We start from the raw sequence: 24,574 nt of genomic DNA, 5'->3' as shown, positions 1-24,574 counted from the left end.
CGTGGGAAAGGGAGGAAGATGGCAGGCCCATTGCTCAGGCCGCCTCCTTCCCGGGCATTTGGGGAAAGTCCCTATTATATCCTGGGAAACTCTCGGTTAATCAACACTTTGAGTGTTTAAAACTGCGCCCAGAGTCACATAGCACATCCTGTGGGCTCCAAGTGCACCTGTTCACTCTCTTGGGCGACCCCACACTCCACCCTCCTGGACCAGGTTGCAGCTCCAGCCTATGGGTGTGCCCCCATGGTAAAAAGTTTAAAAAATAAGACAACTTAATCTTAAAATTTTGCCTTCCTAATAGCAAGGGGTAAAAAGGGAGATATGAGCTATGTTAAAGAACAACGAAAAAAACTCATCCCACAAATATAAAATTAAAACATGTCAGAGATCTTGTTTGAACCCATTCATTGAGGGAAACTGCAAGATGGAAAAAACTGGTTCAAAGGAGAATCCAAAAAACAGATTTACAAAGGTGATCAGGAATGCAGGCATGAATTTGCTGATAGAGGCAAAAATGGCTCTCACAGACAGAAATCAATTGCATCTCTATGGGTAAGAGTTATTTGCATTACTATTGATTTTGTAAAATACCTTAGTCAAAGACTAGGACAGGCACAGATTCTTATAGAATCAGATACCTAGGTGTTCTCTAACACCCTTCCAGATTAACTTTTTGCCCATTTCAAAATTGTCTTTTACAATTTTTCCTGACAGGTGTGAGACTTATCAAGTATTTTAATCAATGGATTCTGAGCAGCTCCTAGGGGCTAATGGAAGTTTCCAGGAGGAGGTTGGATATCACCAGAAAGATAACACTGTGTCTCCCAAGGGACCACCTGCCCTCAGCCTTCAGGTTAGGACACCTTGCTTGTCCACACACCACAACTGATCCCTTCTCTTGAGCAACTCAAGATTCCAAATGAGTGTTAAAAATAAAGTTCAGGGCTTCCCTGGTGGCGCAGTGGTTGAGAGTCCACCTGCCGATGCAGGGGACGCGGGTTCGTGCCCCGGTCCGGGAAGATCCCACATGCCGCGGAGCGGCTGGGCCCGTGAGCCATGGCCGCTGAGCCTGCGCGTCCGGAGCCTGTGCTCCGCAACGGGAGAGGCCACAGCAGTGAGAGGCCCACGTACCACAAAAAATAAATAAATAAAAAAATAATAAAGTTCAACTGAGTAAGTTTAATCTTATTGGCTTCATTCCACAATTCAGGAGTTCGGCAGCATTCCATCTAGCAAATAGAAAGGAGCTCCAAAGAGCTGTACAAAGTGAAAGGCTTTTATAGGCAGAAGCGGGCGGGAAAAGGAAGTTTCTAGCAAAGAGTGGATTGTTTCAGGCAAAGTCACCTTCCTATGGGGGACAGAAAGGGTCTATGGGGCGAATTACTTCAGTAGTGCTGGCCAGGTAATTCCAGATTGACTGGGTAAAGGTTACTTTCCTGGGAGAGGCTGAAACTGCAATTAGGTAATAAGTCTTGGATTGCTGACATGCGGCTTAGCACAACTGACTCCATTTTGGGCCTGATCTCCGGTGGCCTCGGCCTTGCAGCGGCTTGAAGCAGGGTTTCAGTTCCTGGCCAGTGATTGAGGTCGGGTCACGGCAGTGAGAGCACCAAATCTTAGCCACTAGACCAGTGGTCGGTGACAAGGCCCTAGCCCGTCAGCTGTGTAGAAATGAATTTCCACACAGAGACGGAAAGTAGTGAAGCAAGTGTTTATTAGGAGAGAGAAGTGTACACGTGGATAGACACGCGGGCGGGCTCAGAGAGAGAGTGACACACTCGTGGCAGTTTGAATCACTCATATGGGGCATTTCTTCTGGGTTTCCTTTGACCAATCATGTTGCTTTACCTGGTTCTGAGTCCATATTTGGTATATCTCAGGGTCCTCCCTGTGTGCGTGTGTATCTCTTAGCCAAGATGGATTCCAGCGAAGAGGCCTATGGGTAGTTGACATCACTTACTATGAGTTGGTGCCACCTCCCTTTTTGACCTCCAAGGAGCCTTTCTGTGCATGTGTAGTCAGGGAGGTCTCCTTGATTTCAAGAATAAGGAATATGTCGTCTATTATCTCTTATCTGGGCAGGGCCCAGCCTCCTCCATCATCCTGCTTTTGTGGAGTTTCTGTCCACAGGGGAGAAACTGTTCAGCTTGGGGCCCATCTATCTCCCACCTCAGGCTTATTGTATTTTTTTTTTTTTTTTAACAGCAGGGTGCTAGAGGATTAATTTACAATAAGAACGATAACTGTGGGGTGGAGGCTAGAGGTCAAGTGGGATTGCTTAGACTTAAAACAAACTTCTCCAATGAATTAACTGTGAGTTCACATCAGTTATTTCAGACTGGCAGCAAGGGAACTAGCAAGAAGGACAAACCAGTTCATCAAATTGGGCTCCCAGGGACTGGGAATGACATAAGATGGTGCTTTCAGGTGAGACTGCTTCCCTCCTCAGGGCTGCAAAACCACTGCGATTTTGTTGGCTGTGTAGGTCGCACCTGGGTCCTGAGCGAGGCCATCACCCAGAGATGCCAGGTGCTGTCACTTAATCAGAAATAATGAGCAAGGCAGCTGTGGCTTCTAATCAGACGAGCCCTCCAGCGTGTCAGATGGAGGCCCATTAGCTGAGGCGCCAAGCGGCAAAATTCTGCCTTTCCAAGCAAAACCTCAGAAAGTGCTCGAGCCCCTCAGTGGTGTCGCTGGGCTCTAATGTCTCGCCTTTTCCCAGGTTGAAGTCGATCTTTTCTTGCTCCAGCGTGAGCCAGGGGCTGGTTCCAAGATTGGAACCTTTGGAAGCAGTAAACCCTGACACCTGGACTGGAGTTGAAGAACTTTGTTTTTTAATCTAAGTTCCTTTGGCCCCCACCACTCCGCCTTCTATGGCCACTTCTTTCCTGGGCCACATCATTCATTCTCAGTTGCTTGGGAGCCCTCAAGGCCCGTGGGTGGCACAAATGCTAGCCTGTGAGACCTTAAAAAATAAAAGTCTTCCTGGGACTTTCTCGGTGGCACAGTGGCTAGGACTCTGTGCTCCCAATACAGGGGGCCCGGGTTCAATCCCTGGTCAAGGAACTAGATCCCACATGCATGCCGCAACTAAAAGTTCACATGCCACAACTAAGGAACCTGCCTGCTGCAACTAAGACCCAGTGCAACCAAATAAATAAATATTTTTAAAAAAGGGCTTCCCTGGTGGCACAGTGGTTGAGAGTCCGTCTGCCGATGCAGGGGACACGGGTTCGTGCCCCGGTCTGGGAAGATCCCACATGCCACGGAGCGACTGGGCCCGTGAGCCATGGCCGCTGAGCCTGCGCGTCCAGAGCCTGTGCTCCGCGGCGGGAGAGGCCACAGCAGTGAGAGGCCCGCGTACCGCAAAAAAAAAAAAAAGGGTTCTCAGCACAAGAAAAATTTTTTAAAAAAGTCTTCCCTTCTGGGCAGACGATTTAGTACAGAGCCTCCACCTGGAATGTTTCAGCTCCCACAAGGCATACCTAACCTACTCTACTGTGTGTATGTGTTGGGGGGCATTCTCATATTTTTGTGATAGAAAAAATCAGCATGAATGCATACTAAATAAAATAAAAATCCTCAGCTCATCCCTTACCTTCTTGGAGCATCTTAGGTTTCCTCTCAGAAAATATCTATGCCTCCAAGCCTGTGTGTGCATTTAAAACACACAAACGTACCCCAGTGTTCACTGTAGCACTATTTACAATAGCCAGGACATGGACGCAACCTAAATGTCCATTGATTGAGGAATGGATAAAGAAGATGTGGTACATATACACAACGGAATATTACTGAGCCATAAAAAAGAATGAAATAATGCCATTTACAGCAACATGGATGGACCTAGAGATTGTCATACTGAGTGAAGTAAGTCAAAGACAAATATCATACGACATCTCTTACATGTGGAATCTAAAAAAATGGTACAAATGGACTTATTTACAAAACACAGAGTCACAGATGTAGAAAACAAACTTATGGTTACCAAGGGGGAAGTGGGGGGAGGGATAAACTGGGAGATTGGGATTGGGAGAGTGGGATATATACATTACCATATATAAAATAGATAACTAATAAGGACCTACTGTATAGCACAGGGAACTCTACTCAATACTCGGTAATGATCTACATGGGAAAAGAATCTAAAAAAAGTGGATATATGTATATATATATAACTGATTCACTTTGCCGTACACCTGAAACTAACACAACATTGTAAATCAACTGTAGTCCAATAAAAATTAAAATGCACACACACACACACACACACACACACAAAAGTGCCCATTCTACTCTAACTCTCTGCTCTGAAAGTTCCTTTTTTAACAATAGATCTTGGCTACCAGTTCCATCAGCACCTGTGAGTCTTCCTCATTCTTTCTACCTAGTGTTCCAGGGTTATTTAACCAGCCCCATTCTATGTGTATTGGCTTAAAGTTCAGTTTGCAAGTGGCCAATCCAGTTTCCCTCATTTCCAGCTAACTGAGGGACATCCTGCTGCAGCCTCAGAGCACAGCACACTCACTGTCTCCTGCCTAAAACTTCAAAGTCCCTGTCCCCTGTTCTCCCTCTCGCTGTTGTCCTATTTCGCTTCTTTTCACGACCGGAACTCTTTACTTTTCCCCAAATAAAAGTAGTCTTTCTTTTTAGGTTACAAAAATGGAAACTATTCATTGGGACACAGTGAAATGCTACAGGAAAAGTACAAAGAAAGTGACTATCACCTGCTCCCCCCGCCCTTTGGGCGTCTTCCCAAGCGCACACGGCCACGGGCATCCTTACGTAAGTGGCATCATTCCACACGTGTGGATTTATCCTCTGCCACCCTCTTCAATCTCCTCCTCCCATGTGTGGAACACAAAGATTGCTCTTGGAACAGCTGCCTATGCTTCCAGACTGCATTCCTAACCTCCATGGCCTCAGCTCCTGCCTCTCAATGGAAGCCACTGTGCAGTCACCAATGGCCTTCCTGTCCCTAAGTCAGAAGTTTGGGACCTTTCTGGACATCAGCCGGTTGACTGAAAAATGAGGGAACCCAAGACTGGGAGGCAGGAGCCCTGGGTTCTGGGATGGGCTCCCCACCAGGGGACCAGCTGGCTGGGCCTCTCAGAGTGTCTGTCACCACTGAGCTCCCCCTTCGTGGAACCCTCCCCTTGGTTCTCTGCCATCATGTTCACCTGGTGTCCCCCAGTCCAGCCTGTTCCCCAGACACTTCTGCTTCTCATCTGTCCTTCAAAAGTCAGCATTCCTCAGCCCCGGACTGACCTTTGCGCCTCTTCTGCGGTCTTCCCAGGTGATCTCAATTTCATCGCCTGTGACCCCAAAATCCTCATCTCTAGCCCAGATCTCTCCAGAGCCTCATACCTGGCTGTTCGACCCCTCCCCCTACCTCACACTCTGCGTGAGGTTGACTGACTGACCTCCCCTCTTTTCTAGCATGCTCTACCTAATGGGAAGACACTCCCATGCACCCAGTCTTCCAGACCGTGTCCTACTTCCCGTCCCTGTGGAACTTCGCCTCAGCCTTCCCCCTGGCCTCCCACACTGGTTCTCAACCTTGAGCCCCTGAGACTTCCCCAGAGCTCCAACAGTCTGCATTTAGAGGTCCTCCCCTCTCTAGAGCCTAGGTTCCAGAACCTTCCCAGCCAGCCTCTCACCATCGTTCTACCCATTTGAGTGTCTACGTGTATGTGCAGTGGGGTTTTGGACAAACACTCCAGTGTTTCACTGAGGAAAAAGGAAACGCTTAAAATATCTTTTGGGTGTTGAAAGGCTTTTCTAATGCTTCAGACCATTTCATCTGCATCCCCACCTTTCCTGCAGTGAGGCCAGCCATATGGGGATGCTCAAGTCTGGAGTCAGACACTACCTCGATATAAAAACCAGCTCTCAGGGCTTCCCTGGTGGTTCGGTGGTTAAGAATCCTCCTGCCAACGCAGGGAACACGGGTTCGAGCCCTGGTCCGGGAAGATCCCACATGCTACAGAGCAACTAAGCCCGTGTGCAACAACTACTGAGCCTGCGCTCTAGAGTCCATGAGCCACAACTACTGAGCCTTCATGCCACAACGACTGAAGCCTGCGCACCTAGAGTCCGTGCTCTGCAACAAGAGAAGCCACCGCAATGAGAAGCCTGCACACCGCAGTGAAGAGTAGCCCCCGCTCGCCGCAACTAGAGAAAGCCCGCGCGCAGCAACGAAGACCCAACGCAGCCAAAAATAAATAAATAAATTTATTTAAAAAAAAAGACCAGCTCTCAGCTGTCAACTATGTGACCTTGGACACATTGCTTAAGCTCTGTGTCCTCACTTAAGCCTCAGTGTCCTCATCTTTTTATTTTTATTTTATTTATTTATTTATTTTGGCTGTGCTGCATGGCATGTGTGATCTTAGTTCCCGGACCAGGGATCGAACCCGGGCCCCCTGCAGTGAAAGCTCAGTCTTAACCACTGGACTTCCAGGGAAGTCCTCAGTGTCCTCATCTTTAAAATGGGAGTAATGAGGGAAGCACCTACCAGGTGATTTAGACATGTTGTTAATGATTATGGCTGAGAAAACTGAGGCTCTGAGAGGGGAAGGGAAGTGGTCCCATCCTAATCTGTAGCCGCGGCAGGCATCTAGTATAAATCACAGGTTAAACGCTACCCTTCGTTTCTCAATGGAGAGCTGGCTCTGGGCATAATTAGAAGAACCTGACTTTGATGCCCCCCCAGTCTCAAAGCCTATGTCCTCTAAGTCACCTCTGGGTGGTATGGGGAGCTGACTCAGCTCTTGTACCCAGCCTAGGGTACAAGAAACTGGGCCCGCTGCAGTTGTTCCTTCTCTTCCTTCACTAGCTTTTGGTGGGTTACTCCCCCTCTCTCCTCCTCTATAAAATGAAGTGTTTGAACTGAATGTTGGGGGAGGGCTCTTTCCCCATCTCCAGCAATCTGAATCTTCCTCAAATCCCTGATAAAGTATGAGTGACATTAGATTATGTAAGGATATTCAACTAGAGTTCAAGATTCAGAGGACTCTGAATCCCCTGGAACTGTATGCAAAATGTATGTGTATACACAGGTGTGAACACATCTGAGCATTTTTCTGGGAATAGCTTTCTTTAGCTTTCTACAGGAGGTCTATGATCCCAAAAGATTAGTCACCAGTCTGGTTTAGGCCTCATCACCTTCGACCTGAACAACAACCTCCAGACTGGTCTCCCCACTCCTTTCTCTATCCTCCACCCACCACAAGGGTATCCTTCTAAAATGCAATGCCTACTCTCATTCCCCTGCTTAATCTTCAATTGACTCCAGTGGCCCAAATTTCTTGCATGACATATAGAGTCCATCATAATCTTACCCAGACATTTCCCCATATCCTGCCACACCCTAATCCATTTTCTCTGTCCTCACCCCATCCATGTACCCTCTGCCTTGGCCACACAGAACATTTCCCTGCTTCCTGAATGCGTCAGGCACTTTCACATCTCTCATCCTTTGCAAGGGATTCCCTGTATTCCATCTGGCAAACCCCTATACAGGCTTCAAAATCCAATTCAAATGTCACCTCCTTTGCGATGTCTTCCTGACCTCCCCCCCACCCCGCATTAGGCACCCCCTTCTATGCTCTCACTCCTTTATCACATTTATCCTACTAGATTGTAGGTGTGTGTGTTTTTTTAATTTAATTTTTTATTATCTATCTATCTATCATCTATCTATCTATCTATGGCTGCGTTGGGTCTTCGTTGCTGCACGCGGGCTTTCTCTAGTTGCGGTGAGCGGGGGCTACTCTTCATTGTGGTGCGCGGGCTTCTCATTGCGGTGGCTTCTTTTGTTGTGGAGCATGGGCTCTAGGCGTGCGGGCTTCAGTAGTTGTGGCACGCAGGCTCAGTAGCTGTGGCTCCCGGCCTCTGGAGCACAGGCTTAGTAGTTGTAGCAACGGCTTAGTTGCTCCGTGGCATGTGGGATCTTCCTGCACCAGGACTCGTACCCGTGTCCCCTACATTGGCAGGCGGATTCTTAACCACTGCGCCATCAGGGGAGTCCTGTAGTTGTATGTTTAAGTGTCTGTCTCCCCAGCTAGACAAGAAGCTCTCTTGGGATACATACCCGCTAAACAGGTGAACGTCGAGTTCGGCCCCGCCCCCCCCGCTGTTCCACTGGAACTACGTTTCCCAGAAGGCCCAGCGTCCTAGGCATGCGCACTGGGACGCAAGGAAGCGACGCTGTTTCACTCTGGCTGCCTCTTCGTTAGGCTGGGAGGCAGAGCCTGAGCCGTGCCCAGGCCCAGCGGGGGCTGCAGCCTGAGCTCGGCGGTGTCGTCCGCCTGCCCCCGCGCCCTCCTCAGCCTCGGTGAGAGGGGCGGACAGGCCACCTGCTCGTCGCCAGGGCTGGGGTCCCGGGGACGCGGGGGAGACCGAGCCGATCTGGGACCGGAAGGGGGCGGGCGTGGGCGTGAGGGAAGGTTGGGCCGGGCCGGAGAAGAGCCCCGGGGTGACGGGGGAGCGGGGGGATTGTGGGGACCGGCCTTCGGGTAGATGTCTCGGAGGAGGGAGTTGGGGGAATTGGGAGACGCTGGGAGCTTAGCACCGGACCTGGTGGGAGGGTGAACGCCGGGGTGGAAGCCGAAGGGCTAGCAGGGGGAGGGGCGCAGACACAGAGTTTGGTCCGTCTGTGGGAGTGTACCCTTTCTCACCGGACTTGGAGGAGGCGGTGGTGATAATGCCACCGGCTGCCCTAGTTAGCGTTTGGGTTCTGCTGGGGTCTGCCTCCCGGTGGACGGCTCACTGGAGCCAGGGGCTGTACTTTAGGGGAGTTTGCCTCCTTAGTCTAACTCCTAACTCGCCTCATGTAGGGTCTGACTTCCAGGAAGTGCCTATTTCCTGGGACCCTGGGTCACTTTCTTGGGGAGGGCATAAGGTATATGCTGTGGAAAGGATTTAGGACGCTTTTTTTTTCCCCCCTGAAACTACCCTTTCTCAGCCAGCTGCTGTCCCCCACACTGGTTCCTCTTCTTTAAGTGCCAAAAGCAGTGGAAATAGTTTGTGCAGAGACGCTTGGACCCTTAAGAAACTCAAAATATTTCTGCATGCTATCCTAGCTCCTGTAGAGTTGTAGAAGGCGGTCTTTCGGGTAACCAAAATCAGGCTTTACTTAAACCATCAGTATGACTCTAACTAGGCTTCTTGTTCATTTGCCATGTGACCTTGGCCAAATTTTTTCCGTCTCTGGTGTGTTGATTCCCTGGATACCTACACTGCAGATCGGCTTTCGAAGTCCTTTCAGGCCTTTCTGTGGAAGGGCTTAGTGTGTGTGTGTTTGTTTTGTGGGGTTGTTGTTGTTGTTGTTTTTAGCCATCCCCTTGGTTATTGAGTGGGCGGAGGGAGACTACTGTACCTTCTGCTCTGCCCAGGCTGTTGGAAAATGAATCTGGTGGTTTCCAGTCCCCAGCCACAGCACACAGACTGGACATCTGTGAATTCGTTTTCACTAACTCCTGTTTCTCAATTTAAAACCTGATCATCTTCTTCCTTGTTGGCAAAGGTGCCTTGGAATTTGTGTTGCTGAGTCAGCAAGCCTTTCAGATTTGCCCGGTTTTTGTTGTTTGAATTTTATATCAAGATGGGAACTCAAACAAGTCATTCCTCCTAAGGATCTGGTATCTCCACCAAGAAGGCACAGTTTGTGCCAGCTCTCCAGAGAGAAAAGGTGAGAGCCCTGGGGACTTTACATTGCTGCCTTCCCAATCTGGTTTTCAGTAGAGAAAGTGGGCACTGGGGAGGGTGGAACTTGAGGTCCCCAGGATGAAAGTGAGCCCTGGGAGTTGATTGTTGATTGCCAACTGTCTCAGATAAATTCAGGTGGCTTCCTGCCAGCAGCTTCTCCTGTTTAACCAGTCTTAGAAGATGCTTTCCGCCTTCAGACGCGCTTTATGGGATGAAGGACACGAGTCACAGTTTCTGCATTTGAACTGGAAATTTTAGTTTCTTTTGTTACTTGAACCTTTACTGGGTGCCTCCTTTTTGTCAAGCCCCATGCCCAGTGCTGGGGTTACAGTGACCAGGAGCAAAAGTTCTGTCTTCCAGGAGCTCATTGTTTGGTGGAAAAGATAAACAAACCATAGACAGTGACAAGGTGTTGTCAGTGTGATACATGTTGAGGAGTGGATAATCACAGGGTGGAGCCCAGCCCACCCTTGCCCAGGAGGGAAGGTCCAGAAGCCTCCAGAAGATGATAGCTAAGGTTGTGAAGAAGGAGTAGGTCCCAGGAAGTAGGGGAGCCTGGCAGAGGAGTCAGTATACGCGAAGTCGTGAAGAAACCTGGCATATCTGGGTCACTCTAAGCAGCTCAGCGTGGCTGAAGCGACAGCGTGTGGATGCGGGGCCGAGAAGCCTGGAAAGGTAGGCAGGGGGCTGAGCGGGGGCTTTTAGGGGTCATGCCAAGGCTCAGGGGAACAGAAGGATTTTAGTAGAATTCCAGGAAGGGCTTTTTTTTTTTTTTTTTTTTTTTTGCCGTGCCGCGCGGCTTGTGGGATCTTAGTTCCCCGAACAGGGATCGAACCTGAGCCCCCTGCATTGGAAGCACAGAGTCTTAACCACTGGACCACCAGGGAAGTCCTAGGATGGGCATTTTATGAGCCATGGCTAGAAATGAGCCAGATGAGCTCCCTGGCTAGAAAGCGTGGAATGGACTCGATTGTTCTCTTCGTGACTGTTTCCGTACACCACTGCCAGCTTCTGGTAGGGGGAGGTAGACAGGGGAGTTTGCCCTCTGGCTGCTCCGGGTCTTGTGAAAGAGAGAGAACTGTAGAGGACAGACAGAATGCCGTGGAAGTTGGTAAGAGGGGATTTTTCTTTCAAGTGGGCACATCCCAGCATCCTGGAGGTGTTTAAATGGGGCCTTGAAAGTGTGGGTCAGCTGAGGATGGGTGGCCAAGTGGGTGGGATTCCGGGTAAAGTCGAGGCACGGAGTTGGGGAAACTGGCGGTATGTGGGGTAGCAGCTCATCACTTACACTTTTTAGGAGGGGTCGGGGAAGGGAAGGTGTAGATGGAAGAGGATACTGAAGAGAGATGCTCTGGCAGCTACTGTTGATAGGAAGGGACCAGACTGTGATGGGCGTTCAGCATCAGCTGGAACGTGAACTTTATTTCTAGAGCTCTAGGGGAGGTGCGGAAGAGAGAGGGTCAGAACTGTATCGGGAAGCTCAACCTCGCACCTGTCTCTAGGGTGGACGAGGAGAGACAGGAGTTGGAGAAGCCAGTCGGCAGAGAGTGCTTGTCAAGGTGAGAGGCAGAAAGGTCCCAACCAGATATTAGCAGTGGGGTCTGAGGAGGCGAGGAGAGGGCACGCCAGGGCAGCCGCTGGGCTGGGGGAGAAGGCGGAGGAGGGCCAGTGCAGAGCCAGGGAATCCAGGAGGAGAGGGGCGTCAGCAAGGAAGGTGGGTTTGACCTGTTGAAGGTACCGAAGAGGCCGGCAGGAATGGGGCCACGGGCGAGGGAGGAGCATCCCTCATTCATTGCACACACGCTTACGAAGTTGTGTGCCCGGGCTTGTGCTTGGCACTTGGAGTACAGAGAATTAAACAGTCCCTTCTGTGTGTTTGTTTTAATTTTCACCGCAGGTAAACAGAGAACTAGATTAATAAACACTGATCACCGTTCACGCCCAGCTTGCTTTCACTTGTTTCTGAAGTTATTTTTAATGTGTTGTAAGTTCCTGCATTTCAGCCATCCACAACAAAAGCCAGGATCTTGAAACAAAATACACATCCAATCATTTGATCTTTCCTCTCATTCCCATCCTGAGATAACCATTATCCCCTCACTTTCATTTTTATGTAGTTTTACGGTACCTGTGTATTCCTAAGGCACTTAAAAAAATATCGCTACAGTTTGTCCATAGTATTGCATGTCATCTGGTTCATTTGTCTTGAATATTGAATAATATTCCATGGTGTGGGCAAATCACAGTTTATGCGTCTGATCTTCCGTTGATGGGTACCTGCTCGTTTCCAGTTTTGCTGTCACGCGTGGACTGCTCTGAACATTTCCGTACACGTTTCCTGTTGCACATATGCAAGAGGTTTTCTTGGGTATGAGCTGAGGGGTGGTATTTTGCTGGGTCGTAGGGTGAATAAATGTCCAACTTTCGTAGTTGTTACTAGACTTCTTCTGAAGTGATTGTACGAGTTTTCACTCCACCAGCAGCAGAACGTAGGCCTTCCACTTGCTCCACACTCTTGCCAACACTTGGTATAGGCTGACTTTTTTTTATTTCTGCCAATGGAATGGGTATAAAATGGGATCTTTGGGATCTTGATTTCTGTGTCCCTGAGCCTTGATGTCGAACATCTCTTCATAAGTTTATTGGCATGTGTGTTTCCTGTAAATTATATGTTCACTTTTTTGCAATTTTTCTGTGGGGTTCCTGGCGCTTTAAAAAGAAAATTGACTGTAAGAGTTCTTTATATATCCTTGATTTTAATCCTTCGTGCTTATTGTGAATATCTTTTTCCAGTTTTTAACTTTCTGCTTTCTTTGAGGCATGTTTTGTTGAACAACCATTCTTAATTTTAACACAGTGAAATGTATCTCTTCATGTATAGTCAGCGTTCTGTGCCTTGTTTGAAAAATCTTTTCCTGACCATAATCCTTGCCTTTTAGGAGTCTGTGCCCTAGTGGAGGGGACAAGTAGATAATTGCACTCAGATGTCACATGGACATTGGTGGTTAGAAGAGGCCACTTCTCCGTGCAGGGCAGGAGTGGATGTAGGAAAGATTTCACTGGACAGAGAGTCTCAGGCTGGGAATTAAGAATTGAGTAAGTGGACAGGTGGGATGAGTACTCATGGTGGGGGGTGAGGGGCATGAAACAGCCTGGCCGGTTCTGGGCTCTCACTAGAGTTGCCGATGGCTGGAGCAGAGGGCTTAAGGGACACAGGCAGGACATCTGAAGAAAGATCTGGATGCTCTGCGTGCATGGGATTATTGAAGCCATGGGAGCAGATGAGAGGGTCACAGGGGAGGGAGGAGAGAAGAGAGGTAGGCCAGGGCCCAGCTGCCTGATGCAAGGAAAGGGAAGCAGGTTGGGCTTCCCTGGGGGTGGCCCTCACCACATGCTGCCTGCCGTGCTGTTGGATGCTGTATTTCACCCTCAGGTGTTGGGCAAAGACTGACATGTCTACAGAGGGCAGGCATGTCATAGGGGAGGCTGGCCAGAGGCATAAGCACTCTCCCACTTTTCAATAGAGAAACGGGTTCAAAGAAGTATTTCTCAACTATAGTTCAGTGGGACCACAGTGAGGTCAGCAAACCGTGGCTCATGGGCCAAATCCAGCCCACAGCCTCTTTTTTTTTTTTTTTTTTTTTGTGGTACACGAGGCCTCTCACTGCTGTGGCCTCTCCTGTTACGGAGCACGGGCTCCGGACGCACAGGCCCAGCGGCCATGGCTCACAGGCCCACATGTGAGATGTTCCCGGACCGGGGCACGAACCTGCATCCCCTGCATCGGCAGGCAGACTCTCAACCACTGCGCCACCAGGGAAGCCCCACAGCCTTTTTTTGTCAGTAAAGTTTTATTGGGACACAACCACGCCGGTTAGTTTATGTGTGGCCTTTGGCTGTTTTCACACTACAGTGGTGGAGTTGTGTAGTTGCAACAGACACCCAGTGTCCTACAAAGCCTAAAATATGTACCTTCCGGGCCTTTATAGGAAAAGTTTGCCGGCTCTGCCCTGGAGAGTTGTGGTAACTGTGGTAACCTTGAGAGCAGTACGAGCCACCACAGTGGTGCAGCTCATCGTTGCTGGCTGCATAATGAATCTGGGTCAGGCCTGCAAATGTTGCCAGGTTTTCTGGTTTTCAAGAGAAGCTGGAAGTCTGGATTTTTTTTTTTTTTAATGGTGGATATTCCAGTTTTTAAACATTGGCTCAATTTGTAAAAACTAAAAACTGTGTAGTAGGTCAAGCAGACACATCAGGCAGGCTGATTTGTCCACATCAGTGTATCCCTCTGCAAACTGATTTGGGTTTGCTTATACCTGTGGCTTCTCAGGCCAGTTGTTTATCTTTTGCCTCACTTTTGTCATCTATAAAATGGAGATGATACCCTTTGCTCAGGAATGTGAGGACTAAATGAGAACACTTATAAGATACTTAGCACGGTGCCTGGTACCTAGTAAGCTCTTGGTTGGTGGCCACTGGTGTGATTATGGCCACTGTGCCTGCCACTGCTTCCGCTGCTCCCCCATTCTGGCCCCAGGATAGGCTCTGACGACCTGTGGGTGGTCAGGTTGCTCCTGGCAAAGAAGGAGCAGCAGGCTCTTGGTGCTGGTGGAGGAGGTTGCGCACTGGGGAACTGTTGGTCACTGGGGCCTGCCTCCTGGCCACTGTGTGGCTTTCTGAGCCCCATTTGGAACGTTCTGCTCTGACCTGACCCTGGAGGGCCCTAGTCAGGCACCAGCCAGGAGAGGAGTTATTTCCCTTCTAGCAGCCCCATGTGCAAGGGACAAATCATGTGTAGTTCCTTCCATCTCTCAGGAGCCTAGTCAGGCCTGGGTGGCACCAGCGTAAGCCGTCTCTTTTCTAGACAAAAGCCTTACCTTGCAGCGCTCCCCTGTTGTAATAGTTTGGGCACCTGGATGGTGTGTTTTTTGCACTTCCTTGGAACTCATGGGTGGGACATGGTGTCTCTTGGCAAGGAGGTGCCGTGGTACTTTGACAGGCCTGTTAGTGAAACTCCACTGGGACGGGAGCAGCCGTCTGAAGTAACGATGGTAAGTAACAGTGGTGGGGTTTGTGTCATATTTACGATCTTTTGAAAGTGGTGGGCATTGTAGCGGTTTGTTTCTGAAAACAAAAGTAATAGTTTCCCACTTTAGAAAATGTGAAAAGTTCAGATATGTAAGGAAGTTGAACCAAAGGTCTCTAATAGTTTCTGCACTCCAAGGCAGTCCTTAGCATTTTGGTACCGTTTCTACTGCGTTTTCTCTCTGCTTCTCTTTTACCAAGTTAAAATAGTGCTGTGGGGAGTATCTTTATGTTGAAGTTTTTCTCTCATCTCCTTTGATAGATTTCTTAATGATCATGTCAAAGCAAGTGAACATTTTTAAACCTCTTGATACGTGTTACCAAACTGTTTTCTGGAAAGGGTTTATCCGTCCCAGAAGTGTGACATCTCAGGGTACTCTTGCCAGCACTGAGTACTGAAATTATTTTTACTGCTTTGACAGGCAAAAAAATAATAGGCCATTGTTTTAAATTTGTATTAAAAACAACGTGTCTAGCAAAGTAGAACATTTCTTTGGTGTGTTTGTGTGCAGTATTCGACTTTCCCATCTCCATGGGAAGGCTTTCTGACAGTGCCTGGGTGGCCGGCTGCCCTGTAACAAGTCTTTGAAGGTCATGCTCTGCTTACCGGTCATGCGCACCGTGTCAGCTGGTGGGGTGTGGAGTTGCAGGCCCATGCTTCTTGGAAAGCACCTGAAAGTGACGCAGCATGGAACTAGGGTTTGAAGTCCACCCGGTCTCACTGGTGTCCAATCTGTGCCCCTCAGAATGCCTCTGTCCCGCACAACAGCTTCCTGGACCTCTCAGGAAGTAGGAATGGAGGGCAGCCCTTGTGTCCATAAGAGCACCCCACTCTTCTGCGTTTTACATATCGATGGGCAGCGTACGGTCACATTTGGAAAAGGGTTCTGCTGCTTATGAGAGGCTGGAAAACCCATCCAACCGCCTGAGCAGTGGAGCCCAGGAAAGGGGAGGTGACTGTCCCAAGGTCACCGAGCATGGAGCCAAGGGTGAACTGCCCAGCTCAGGCCTGGGCCAGGCCACTCTGTATTTTGGTGGGCTTTGCGGGGAGGAAACGGGTCCTCACATGTTGGCAAATTGACAGTCGCCCAGTCTGGGCACCAGTTTAAAAGCCATGCTCGGGGCCTTCTTCCCGGAGGCCGCAACTGTAAGGGATCCATTTGTGTGGTTCCCCTACCCGGAGGCCCACAGTCAGGCAGGATGAGTTTCACTCAGATTCCTGCGTCAGCTCAGGTCTTGTTCTAAAGCTTTTGTAAATCCCCTGGGAATAGAAAGACTCTTGGACACATGCAACTTTTTTCCTTTGTGTGAAACCCCTCTCTGGTAGGACAGTAGCGTCCCTCTGTGCCTCGGAGCCGTGGGGCTGTGCACAGGCGTTTGTGGCTAAATTTGACAAGAGAATGCAAGAGAAGGCAGGATGGTTTTTCTCGTGGTCAAAGTTGTTGATACATTTTTTTTTAAATTTTTATTTATTTATTTATTTTGGCTGTGTTGGGTCTTCATTGCTGCGCGCGGGCTTTCTCTAGTTGTGGTGAGCGGGGGCTACTCTGCGTTGTAGTGCGTGGGCTTCTCATTGTGGTAGCTTCTCGTTGCGGAGCACGAGCTCTAGGCGCGAGGGCTTCAGTAGTTGTGGCACGCGGGCTCAGTAGTTGTGGCACGCGGGCTCTAGAGCGCAGGCTCAGTAGTCATGGCACACAGGCTTAGTTGCTCTGCGGCATGTGGGATCTTCCTGGGCCAGGGCTCGAACCCGTGTCCCCTGCATTGGCAGGCGGATTCTTAACCACTGCGCCACCAGGGAATCCCTTGATACAGTTTTTTAAAAATAACTTCTGTTCGATCATAATAAGTAATATGATCATTGTAGAACATTTGCCAGTACAGAAAGAGGTAAAGAATAAATATCCCATGACTCCATCACTCCTAGTAAAATGTCAGAGTTGTTCCTTCCCACCTTTTACAAATTAGCTTATATTAGAACCTGGTGTCACAGACTGGCCGTCTGACCTTGAGTAAATTCTTAATTGCTTTTGGCTTTGGTTCTCATGTCTGTAAAATGGGGATAATCTTTACCTTCAAGGGCAGTTGAGGGTTGAGAGAGCTGGATGGCAAGAGCACCGGACAGAGTGCGTGCCACATAGTAGGTGCTCAGTAAATGGCACACCCACCCCTTTGAGAGCATATAGTGTATATGGTTACATATCCGGTATTTTTAACTTGTCAACAGCATTATCCTAGGTCTGAAAGCCTTTTAAAAACATTTTTCAAGGCTCGTATTCCATCATTGGGGTGTACCATAATTTATTTAAGAATTCCCTTATTCCATTATCATAAAGTGTTTAGGTTGCCCCCAGACTAAGGCTGTTTTCCCATGGCCAATTAGAATAATAACAATTTTCATAATTAAGAGCACCCTAAATAGCCCCATCATTAGGAGCCGAAACAAATTAGGTTTTTGAACTGCAGCTTGGGGATGGCTGAGGCTGTAACAGAGAATGGGTGCATTGACACGGCCACTGCGTGTGCATGGTTGCTGCGTTCCAGGGGAACATCAGTGGGTGTTCTGGGCATCGCGCCAAGTGTGCCCCAGGTGCCTGGAGCAGAAGGTGCTCCTCTCTTTCGGCGTGTGTGTTTTAGACCCTCTGGGATATTAGGCATTTGACGAGCTGCAGCCCCAGCTTGGGGTCAGCCCCAGCTCTGCCCTCAGGGAGTTCCTGTTCTGGGGGGTGGTGAGAGGGGGGACAGATACTGAAACCAATAAATGCAGTATGTTTGGATAAATGGAGAATGCAGTTAGGACGCACAGGAGGATGGGGTCAGCACTTTCTGTTAAAGGTGTGGCTCAGAGCGGGGTGCTGTGGCTGAGTCTGGAAGGATGGGCATGTTTGCTGGAGGCTTAGGTGCAGAGAGGATGGAAGTCTGGACATGGGCACCAGCAGGGTCAATGTCTGGGAGGTGGGAAATGGCTCCGAATGTTCTGGCACTTGCTAGAATTTGATGCATGTGGACAAAAGGTGGAGGCCTTGGTATTAGTGGGGACAGTGGCCGGTCGTGGAGGGGCCGTGTGCTGTGTCTTTCTCATCTCTGGGTCTCTAGTACCCTGACAGAGCCTGGACCGTCATGTGCCTGCGGTCTGTAGGCCAAACACGTTCATGAAGAGCTTAGCTGAAGTTCTCGAGTGTAGTTCTCAGGCTGTTTGGCAGAGTTATCCGAGTTGGTTCATCTGGGGGTGTGTGGACATGCTGGAACATACCACGTGCGCTGGTACATGGGAGGCCCCTGCTGCCCGAGAGATGAGTGACGCCTGCCAGGAGGTGCCGGGGGGAAAGTCTGGGCCCAGGAGTAATTGGCCCTGAAACCAGTCCTGTGATTTGTACCTGGATGTGGGTCCAGAGACCTCTAGTTGCAGGCGCTGAGCTAATAAGCTCGCCAGCCATCTCGAGGGCATCCCGGGTCTAATCCTCCATGGCGGGATGTGTTCTACTGTTGGAGCAGTTGGCAGCTCAGGGGTGGCCCTGGCCCCCCTATGTGTGCTCAGAGTTATTGCAGGCCTGACTCATCGCCCACGTTCTCAGGCCGGGTAGCTCAGTGCCGCCCTGGGCCGCCACTCCTCACCTAGACTTGAGGGGTGGGAGGTGCTGGGTTGGAGGGGAGCAGGGAAAGGGAGGGAGGCCAAGATTGGCTGATATCGGCTGTGTGCCTGGAGCTGTTCTGGGTGCTTTATACACACCTATCCATCTGAATCCCCTAGAAAAGCACTTAGAATAGAGGTTGATATGTCCACTTCCAAGCGAAATCGGGCTTGGAGGGCTTAGGTACCTTCACCAGGTGACACAGTGAGTAGAGTGCAGTGAATATGCGGCGTGTGGATACCACAGCCTGTGCCTCTTCCCTGTCACGTGCTGCTCCAGCTCTGCCTTCCTTGTGGGGCAGGTGGTATCGGCCTTCTCACTGAAACCCTGCTGGAGTACGATCTCAGGGACAGCAGCGAAAGCCCAGGCAGGGTCCCAGCCTCATTAGTGGCCATGAAAGTGAGTCACCAAAACCACCGGGGCCTCAGTTTTCTCATCTGCAAAACACGGACAAAATTCAATGTCTGTACTTAAGGGGATTGTGTGGGAATCGGAGCAGATGATGTGACTGGGAACCCTGTTGGCACCAGGGCCCTCCGTGGACGTAACAGCTGAGGGTGCTCACAGCTTGAGATGCAGGCTCCTCTCCCCCTTCCTCCCCTCCCCCCACTGCTTTCCCTTTTCTCTCTCCCCCCTCTCTAAGTAAGCGGGGTGTAGAGAGGCTGAGAGGCTAGAGAGGGCTTAAGCATCCCTAGGATTTTAACGTTTATTTAGGCGGAGCCCAAGGTAGAGATCATGCTGAGCTTTCCTCGCTAAGAAAATGGGCCTTAGAGCCAGTTGATCTGGGTTTGCACTCTGTGCTACCACTTACCAGTGTATGTGTGACCTTCAATAAGACCTTGACTTCTTTGTTTTCCTGTCCATAAAGTGGGAGAAATACCGCCTTGTCAGTCTGTTTGGCCCCGTTCCTCTCTCACCCTAGGAGCTTCCACAGACCCCCTTTCTTCTTCAAACAGCTGCAGGCACATAGAACCTTCATCTGCCTCCATTCAGTCGTGCTTTGAGCTAATCCATGTATAACACGTGCTACATGACACGGCCTGTGCTGGGGCTGGCGAGGTGGCTGTGGACAAGGCCGACTCGCTGGGTGTCTGCCTTCTGAGGGGGCAGAAAGACAGGGACCGCCATATGTGTTTGTGGGCGTTAGAGTTCTGGTCAGGGCCATGGAGGAGTTCATGTGATGGATGGCCTGGGAAAACCCTGAGTGATGCAACTGGGTGGGAGTGACTGGGAGAAGAATGTCTTGGGAGATGGGTGTAAAGTCTTTGGAGCTGACCGCTGGTCAGCAAGGCCCAGGCCCAGGGAGTGGGGTGCAGAGAGGCCAGAGAGGGAGGGCTTCAGCACCCATAGGATGTTAATGTCTATCTAGGGTCTGCCCTCTGTGGTTAATGGTGCGGGAAACCAGGGCAGCCCGGAGACCTGGACAGAGCTAGGACCCACCCATGCTTAGAGTAGCAGCTCTGGCTGTCCTTGAGCCCCTGGTCCTTTCTGAGACATAGTTTTTTTTTCATCTGTAGCATAGCAGGTGTTAATATGTGTCTCACAAACAAACCTGCTTTGGAAACCTGTGTGGCGTCCTCACAAAGGTATAAGGGGTCATGCTGGCCTCAGTCCACAGAGGATTGGGGTGACTCATGAAAATACATACAGTATAAGAGGATACACTTAGTAGTTGGGCCAGAGGGAAATTATTGGTAAAAGGACAGAAGCAGGGCTGACGATTAGCACCCAGAATTCACCCACTGTGTCTTCCTGGACATTTGCAGAGGTAAGGAGGCTGTTTGATTGACTCCGAATTCTTCCTGGCTGCCTGAGCAAAGAGACAGGATTAGGTACTTGGTTCACGATGCCCTTAAGGTATTAGGGAAAAAAGTGACAGCGGAAAAGCACGATTCCCACCCCCCCGCCCCCCCGCACTGAGACTGACTCTGGCAGGGCCACCGTGTGCGTCGGTAACTGCGTGTCTGTCTTGTTTCAGGTCTCCTGGAAGCGCTGGGCAATGAACCTGAGACTGCAGCCCAGAGCGGTCTGAAGCCGGTGGGGAGAACAGAGGGCGTCCTGGGGAAGATGGCCATGGCCCCAAGCCCTTCCCTGGCTCAGGTGTACACCAGCCCGGTGGCAGTGGCCGTGTGGGAATGGCAGGATGGGCTGGGCACCTGGCACCCCTACAGTGCCACTGTTTGCAACTACATCGAGCAGCAGTTTGTCCAGCAGAAGGGCCAGCGCTTCGGGCTGGGGAGCCTGGCCCACAGCATCCCCTTAGGCCAGGCTGACCCCTCACTGGCTCCGTATATCATCGACCTCCCCAGCTGGACGCAGTTCCGCCAGGACACTGGTAAGGCACTTCCTGCCTCGAGTATGTGTCCAAGTGCCTGTTTCGGGCTGGGCGTCGTGCTAGGTGTTGGGGGTCACAGAATTGACTCTCAGTGTTATCCTGCCCCTGAAATGCACACGGTCAGAAGGCAGGTGGTGGGAGTGATAGCAGTGTGAGATGTTCCTTAGTGGTACGGGGTGCCTTGGGAACACAGTGCAGAGGCCGTTCCAGCCCCTTTCCCCCTTGTCTCCCAAACCAGAAATGCCTGCTTCCGCCCGCAGGGATTTGAGTGTCTCGCTGGCAGCAGGCAGGCAAGCAGGCCGGCTGGCATGGGGGTGGCACACCATGCTAGTTAAGAGGGCCTGGTGATGGGTTCCAGCTCCTGTATGATAGCTGTGTCACATGGGCAAGTTACTTCACTCTCCTGTGCACTCATGTTTCTTTCGTGTGTGTGTGTGTGTGTGTGTGTGTGTCTTTTGCTCAGTATTACTGAGAATGGGGCCACCAACTTCTTCCCAGAGCTGTGCACTATCCCTGTAAATCAGTGGTTTTCAGCTGGGGGCAATGTTTGGAGACATTTTTGATGGTCAGGACTATGGGGTGGGGCGCTACCAGCATCTAGTGGGTAGAGGCCAGGGATGCTGCCAAACATCCTACAATGTACAGGACAGCCCCACAACAAAGAGTTATTAGCCCAGAATGTCACCAGTGCCGAGCCTGAATACTCCTGCTCCAATCCCTGTAGCAGCCTCCTCGAGGGTGTGAGGACTCAGGCTTCCAGGCAGTGGATGCAGATGAAAGTCCCTGCCTTCATGATGTTTGCAGTCACTGAGAAAGGCAGCGCACAAGATAAATGATTCGAGAACTGTGTATGAGTTAGGTAGCAGTGAGTGTTTATCAGGGAATGGATGTGTAAAGCACAGGGAGAGGTCGTTTTGAAGTTTGAGCTTGGGTGGCCTGGTCACCAGGAAGGGCTGGGGACAGATAAGGAGGGAGGGGCAGGTCGTTCAGGGCTTTTCCATCCCTTTAGGGACTTCGACTTTTCTTCTGAAAGGAGGAACCCTGGGAAGATTAGGGCAGAGGAGTGACGTAATCTGATTTGGGGGTTAAGAGTATCCCACTGGCTGCTGAGGTCGGGAGACCAGGTAGAAGGTAATCGCAGTGATCACCTTTTGACAAGTACTGTTGGAAGCATGGCCCAAATTGACTTTTTTCTTTCTCTCCTGAATTGGTTTTGTTTATTAATATAAGCTAACCACAGGTGTTTGCTAATAGTTGCTACCTGGGAAATCCAAAGGAATCTAAGTACATCCATGTAAGAGAACTGTGTAACAGTTAATAAAGAGTTTTACAAAGTTTTACAGACATTATAAATACTTACGGCATAATACATGAAAACAGGAAATTTTTCAGTATGATTGTCAGCTACACCTAAACATACATGCCTAGGAGACTAGACGGGAAGGAATATGTCACAATATACGATATATGTCCTGTGCTTTCCTCTTGGTGGTTGGATTATGGATTATTTAATTTTCTTCAGACATTTTGTTTTCAGTTTTTTAAGTCAGGCTACATAGGTTTCATCCTTAGGACTATTTTGAGCCACAGCTGGTCTTTGACCTAAGCGTCCAGCATCCCTCACTCCTGCTGAGAAGCGCTGGTCCCTCTCTGCCACTTGATCCCTTTGATCCATGGTTTCTTTGCATAGAGAGAGCTCTCTACCCTTCATCCCAAATTTGGAGAGAATAGTCAATGCCAGCCTTTAGGTCAGACAGCAGCGTGACCATATATACACCGTGATCGTGTTGTTTTATTTTGGTTGTAGGAAAAAAAGAATTTTTAAACTCCCTTTTTTTGGGAGGTGGTGAGTGGCTAGCAGATGAACTTTATATGTGCAACGCTCCTTTTAAAACAGGCACCATGCGGGCTGTGCGGAGGCATCTGTTTCCCCAGCACTCGGCCCCGGGCCGGGGCATCGTCTGGGAGTGGCTGAGTGACGACGGCTCCTGGACGGCGTATGAAGCCAGCGTCTGTGACTACCTGGAGCAGCAGGTGGCCAGGGGCGCCCAGCTCGTGGACTTGGCTGCCCTGGGGTACAACTACACCGTCAACTGTGCCACCCACACGCAGACCAACAAGACTTCCAGCTTCTGCCGGAGCGTGCGGCGCCAGGCAGGGCCCCCGTACCCAGCGACCACTGTCATTGCCCCACCGGGCCACACGGGAGTGGCCTGCTCTTGCCATCAGTGCCTCGGCGGCGGCGCAGCCGGCCCCATGTCAGGCCGCTACCGCCACTCCATGACCAACCTTCCTGCCTACGCAGTCCCCCAGCCACCCCACAGGACCGCCGTTGTTTTGGGGGCCCACCAGGCCTTTTCTCCATACAACAAGCCCTCACTCTCTGGGGCCAGGTCTGCGCCCAAGCTGAGCACCGCCAACCTCTGGGCTGGGGCGCTGCCCTCCCTGGGGAACCAGCCCCTCTACCGCTCCAGCCTCTCCCACGTGGGACCTCAGCACCAGCCCCCAGGACTGTCCGCTGCCGGCGCAGCCAGGTATCTTGTGTTCCGCGGACGGTCGTTTTGTCCACCTGCATGCCTTGTTAGCGGGCTTGGGTTTCTGCTCTTCTTTAGCTGGGAGGACTCCCCCCAAATGCCCGCAGGCTCGGCACCTGCCTCCTCGGCTGTCCCTGCTGCGTCATCCCCTCTGCACGTGCCCCAGCGCTGCACGTGTCACGTGGTGCTGAGGTGCCACGCCGTGCACAGCCTTGTGTCCCGGGGAGCCTACCTGACTTCTGGCACTTGAGTGCTGGTAGTTGCCCCATGGGTTAAAACCAGTGATCCTTTCATTGACCCAGCAGAATTGGGCTCTCTGAGCAGTTAAAGGTTTTTTTGGCTGTGCCTGTATGCCACATAGCTGGGACCGGGTACCTGAGGACATTTCTCTAACTCCGTCTATGTGCCTGGCCCTGGAGTCACAGACATGGAAGGTTCAGCCCTCTTCCTGAGCCCACGGCCTCATCCAGGGAAGGCTGTGAGCCCAGCTTTGGTGCTTAAAAGTTGGTTGAGGAGAGAGCAAAGTGCTGAGCGTGTTGGGGGTGGCAGCAGGTGACATAGGGCAGCTGCTGTGCTGGTGCAGTCCATGTCTCATAGGGCACCCTGAGATGGTGAAATGGGCCCCGTCCAGACCAGGCGACGCTTTAAAGTGGGGAGACCCCTGAGTGGCCAGTGGTGGGTGCATCTGGGATGCTCAGAGACCTGTCAGTGATCAGGGGCCTCATCATCGATTATTATTGAGGGTCTGGGGCCTGGAGAACATTTTGAGAACTCAGAGTGTTAGCCGGGATGGGGGCTGATTTCTGAGAGGGTGACCTGGGCGGGTGGTGACTGGATGTGTAGGCCTGTGGCCGCCCTGTTTCCCAGGGAGTCAGCCCCTCGGTGCCACGTCACTCACCCAAGCCCGCCCACCAGCCCACCTGACCACAGGGAGGGCTGAAGCGCCCCAGTGTGGCCGAGACCTCCTTGGCAGCTTCTAGTTAGGCTTCAGAGGACCTTCCAGCTTCGATAGGACAGTGACAGCTGGCACTCACCAAGCGCATGTTATAGCCGGGCCCTGTTCAGCAGGCCGTGTGGGTGATTTCGTGAATCCTCCCAATGGCCATATGGTAGGGGGTGTCCCCAGCTTACAGGGGAGAACATTGAGGCTGACGAGGTTGGCAGCACAGCCAGGAAGTGGCAGAGCTGGGATCAAACCCAGGCCCCTTGTGGGGCATGTAGAGGTTTTTGTTTTGAAAAAAAATTGTTTTTAATAATTATTTTTTTGTATTTTGGCCATG

The 24,574-nt window shown here is 50.7% G+C and overlaps 1 protein-coding gene across 6 annotated transcripts in view; it reads left to right on the top strand.

The window, feature by feature from the left end:
- Positions 1-8,162: 8,162 nt before the first annotated feature.
- Positions 8,163-24,574, top strand: part of DTX2 (deltex E3 ubiquitin ligase 2) — a 34,081-nt gene continuing 17,669 nt past the window's right edge. For 2 of the 6 annotated variants that reach the window (XM_027126093.1, XM_027126097.1), the window contains exons 1-3: positions 9,712-10,386; positions 20,404-20,760; positions 22,658-23,294. In XM_027126093.1, the coding sequence (XP_026981894.1) occupies positions 10,362-10,386; positions 20,404-20,760; positions 22,658-23,294 (1,019 nt within the window). In that variant the 5' untranslated portion in view covers positions 9,712-10,361. The other 4 variants (XM_027126095.1, XM_027126094.1, XM_027126098.1 and 1 more) reach the window with 4 other exon arrangements.

This window comes from Aethalodelphis obliquidens, unplaced genomic scaffold, assembly GCF_003676395.1.
Source record: "Aethalodelphis obliquidens isolate GAN/ISIS:26980383/991018 unplaced genomic scaffold, ASM367639v1 scaffold30, whole genome shotgun sequence".
Taxonomy (NCBI): Eukaryota; Metazoa; Chordata; class Mammalia; order Artiodactyla; family Delphinidae; genus Aethalodelphis; species Aethalodelphis obliquidens.
Note: the sequence above shows the minus strand (reverse complement) of the source record. Positions and strands in the feature narration are given on the sequence as shown.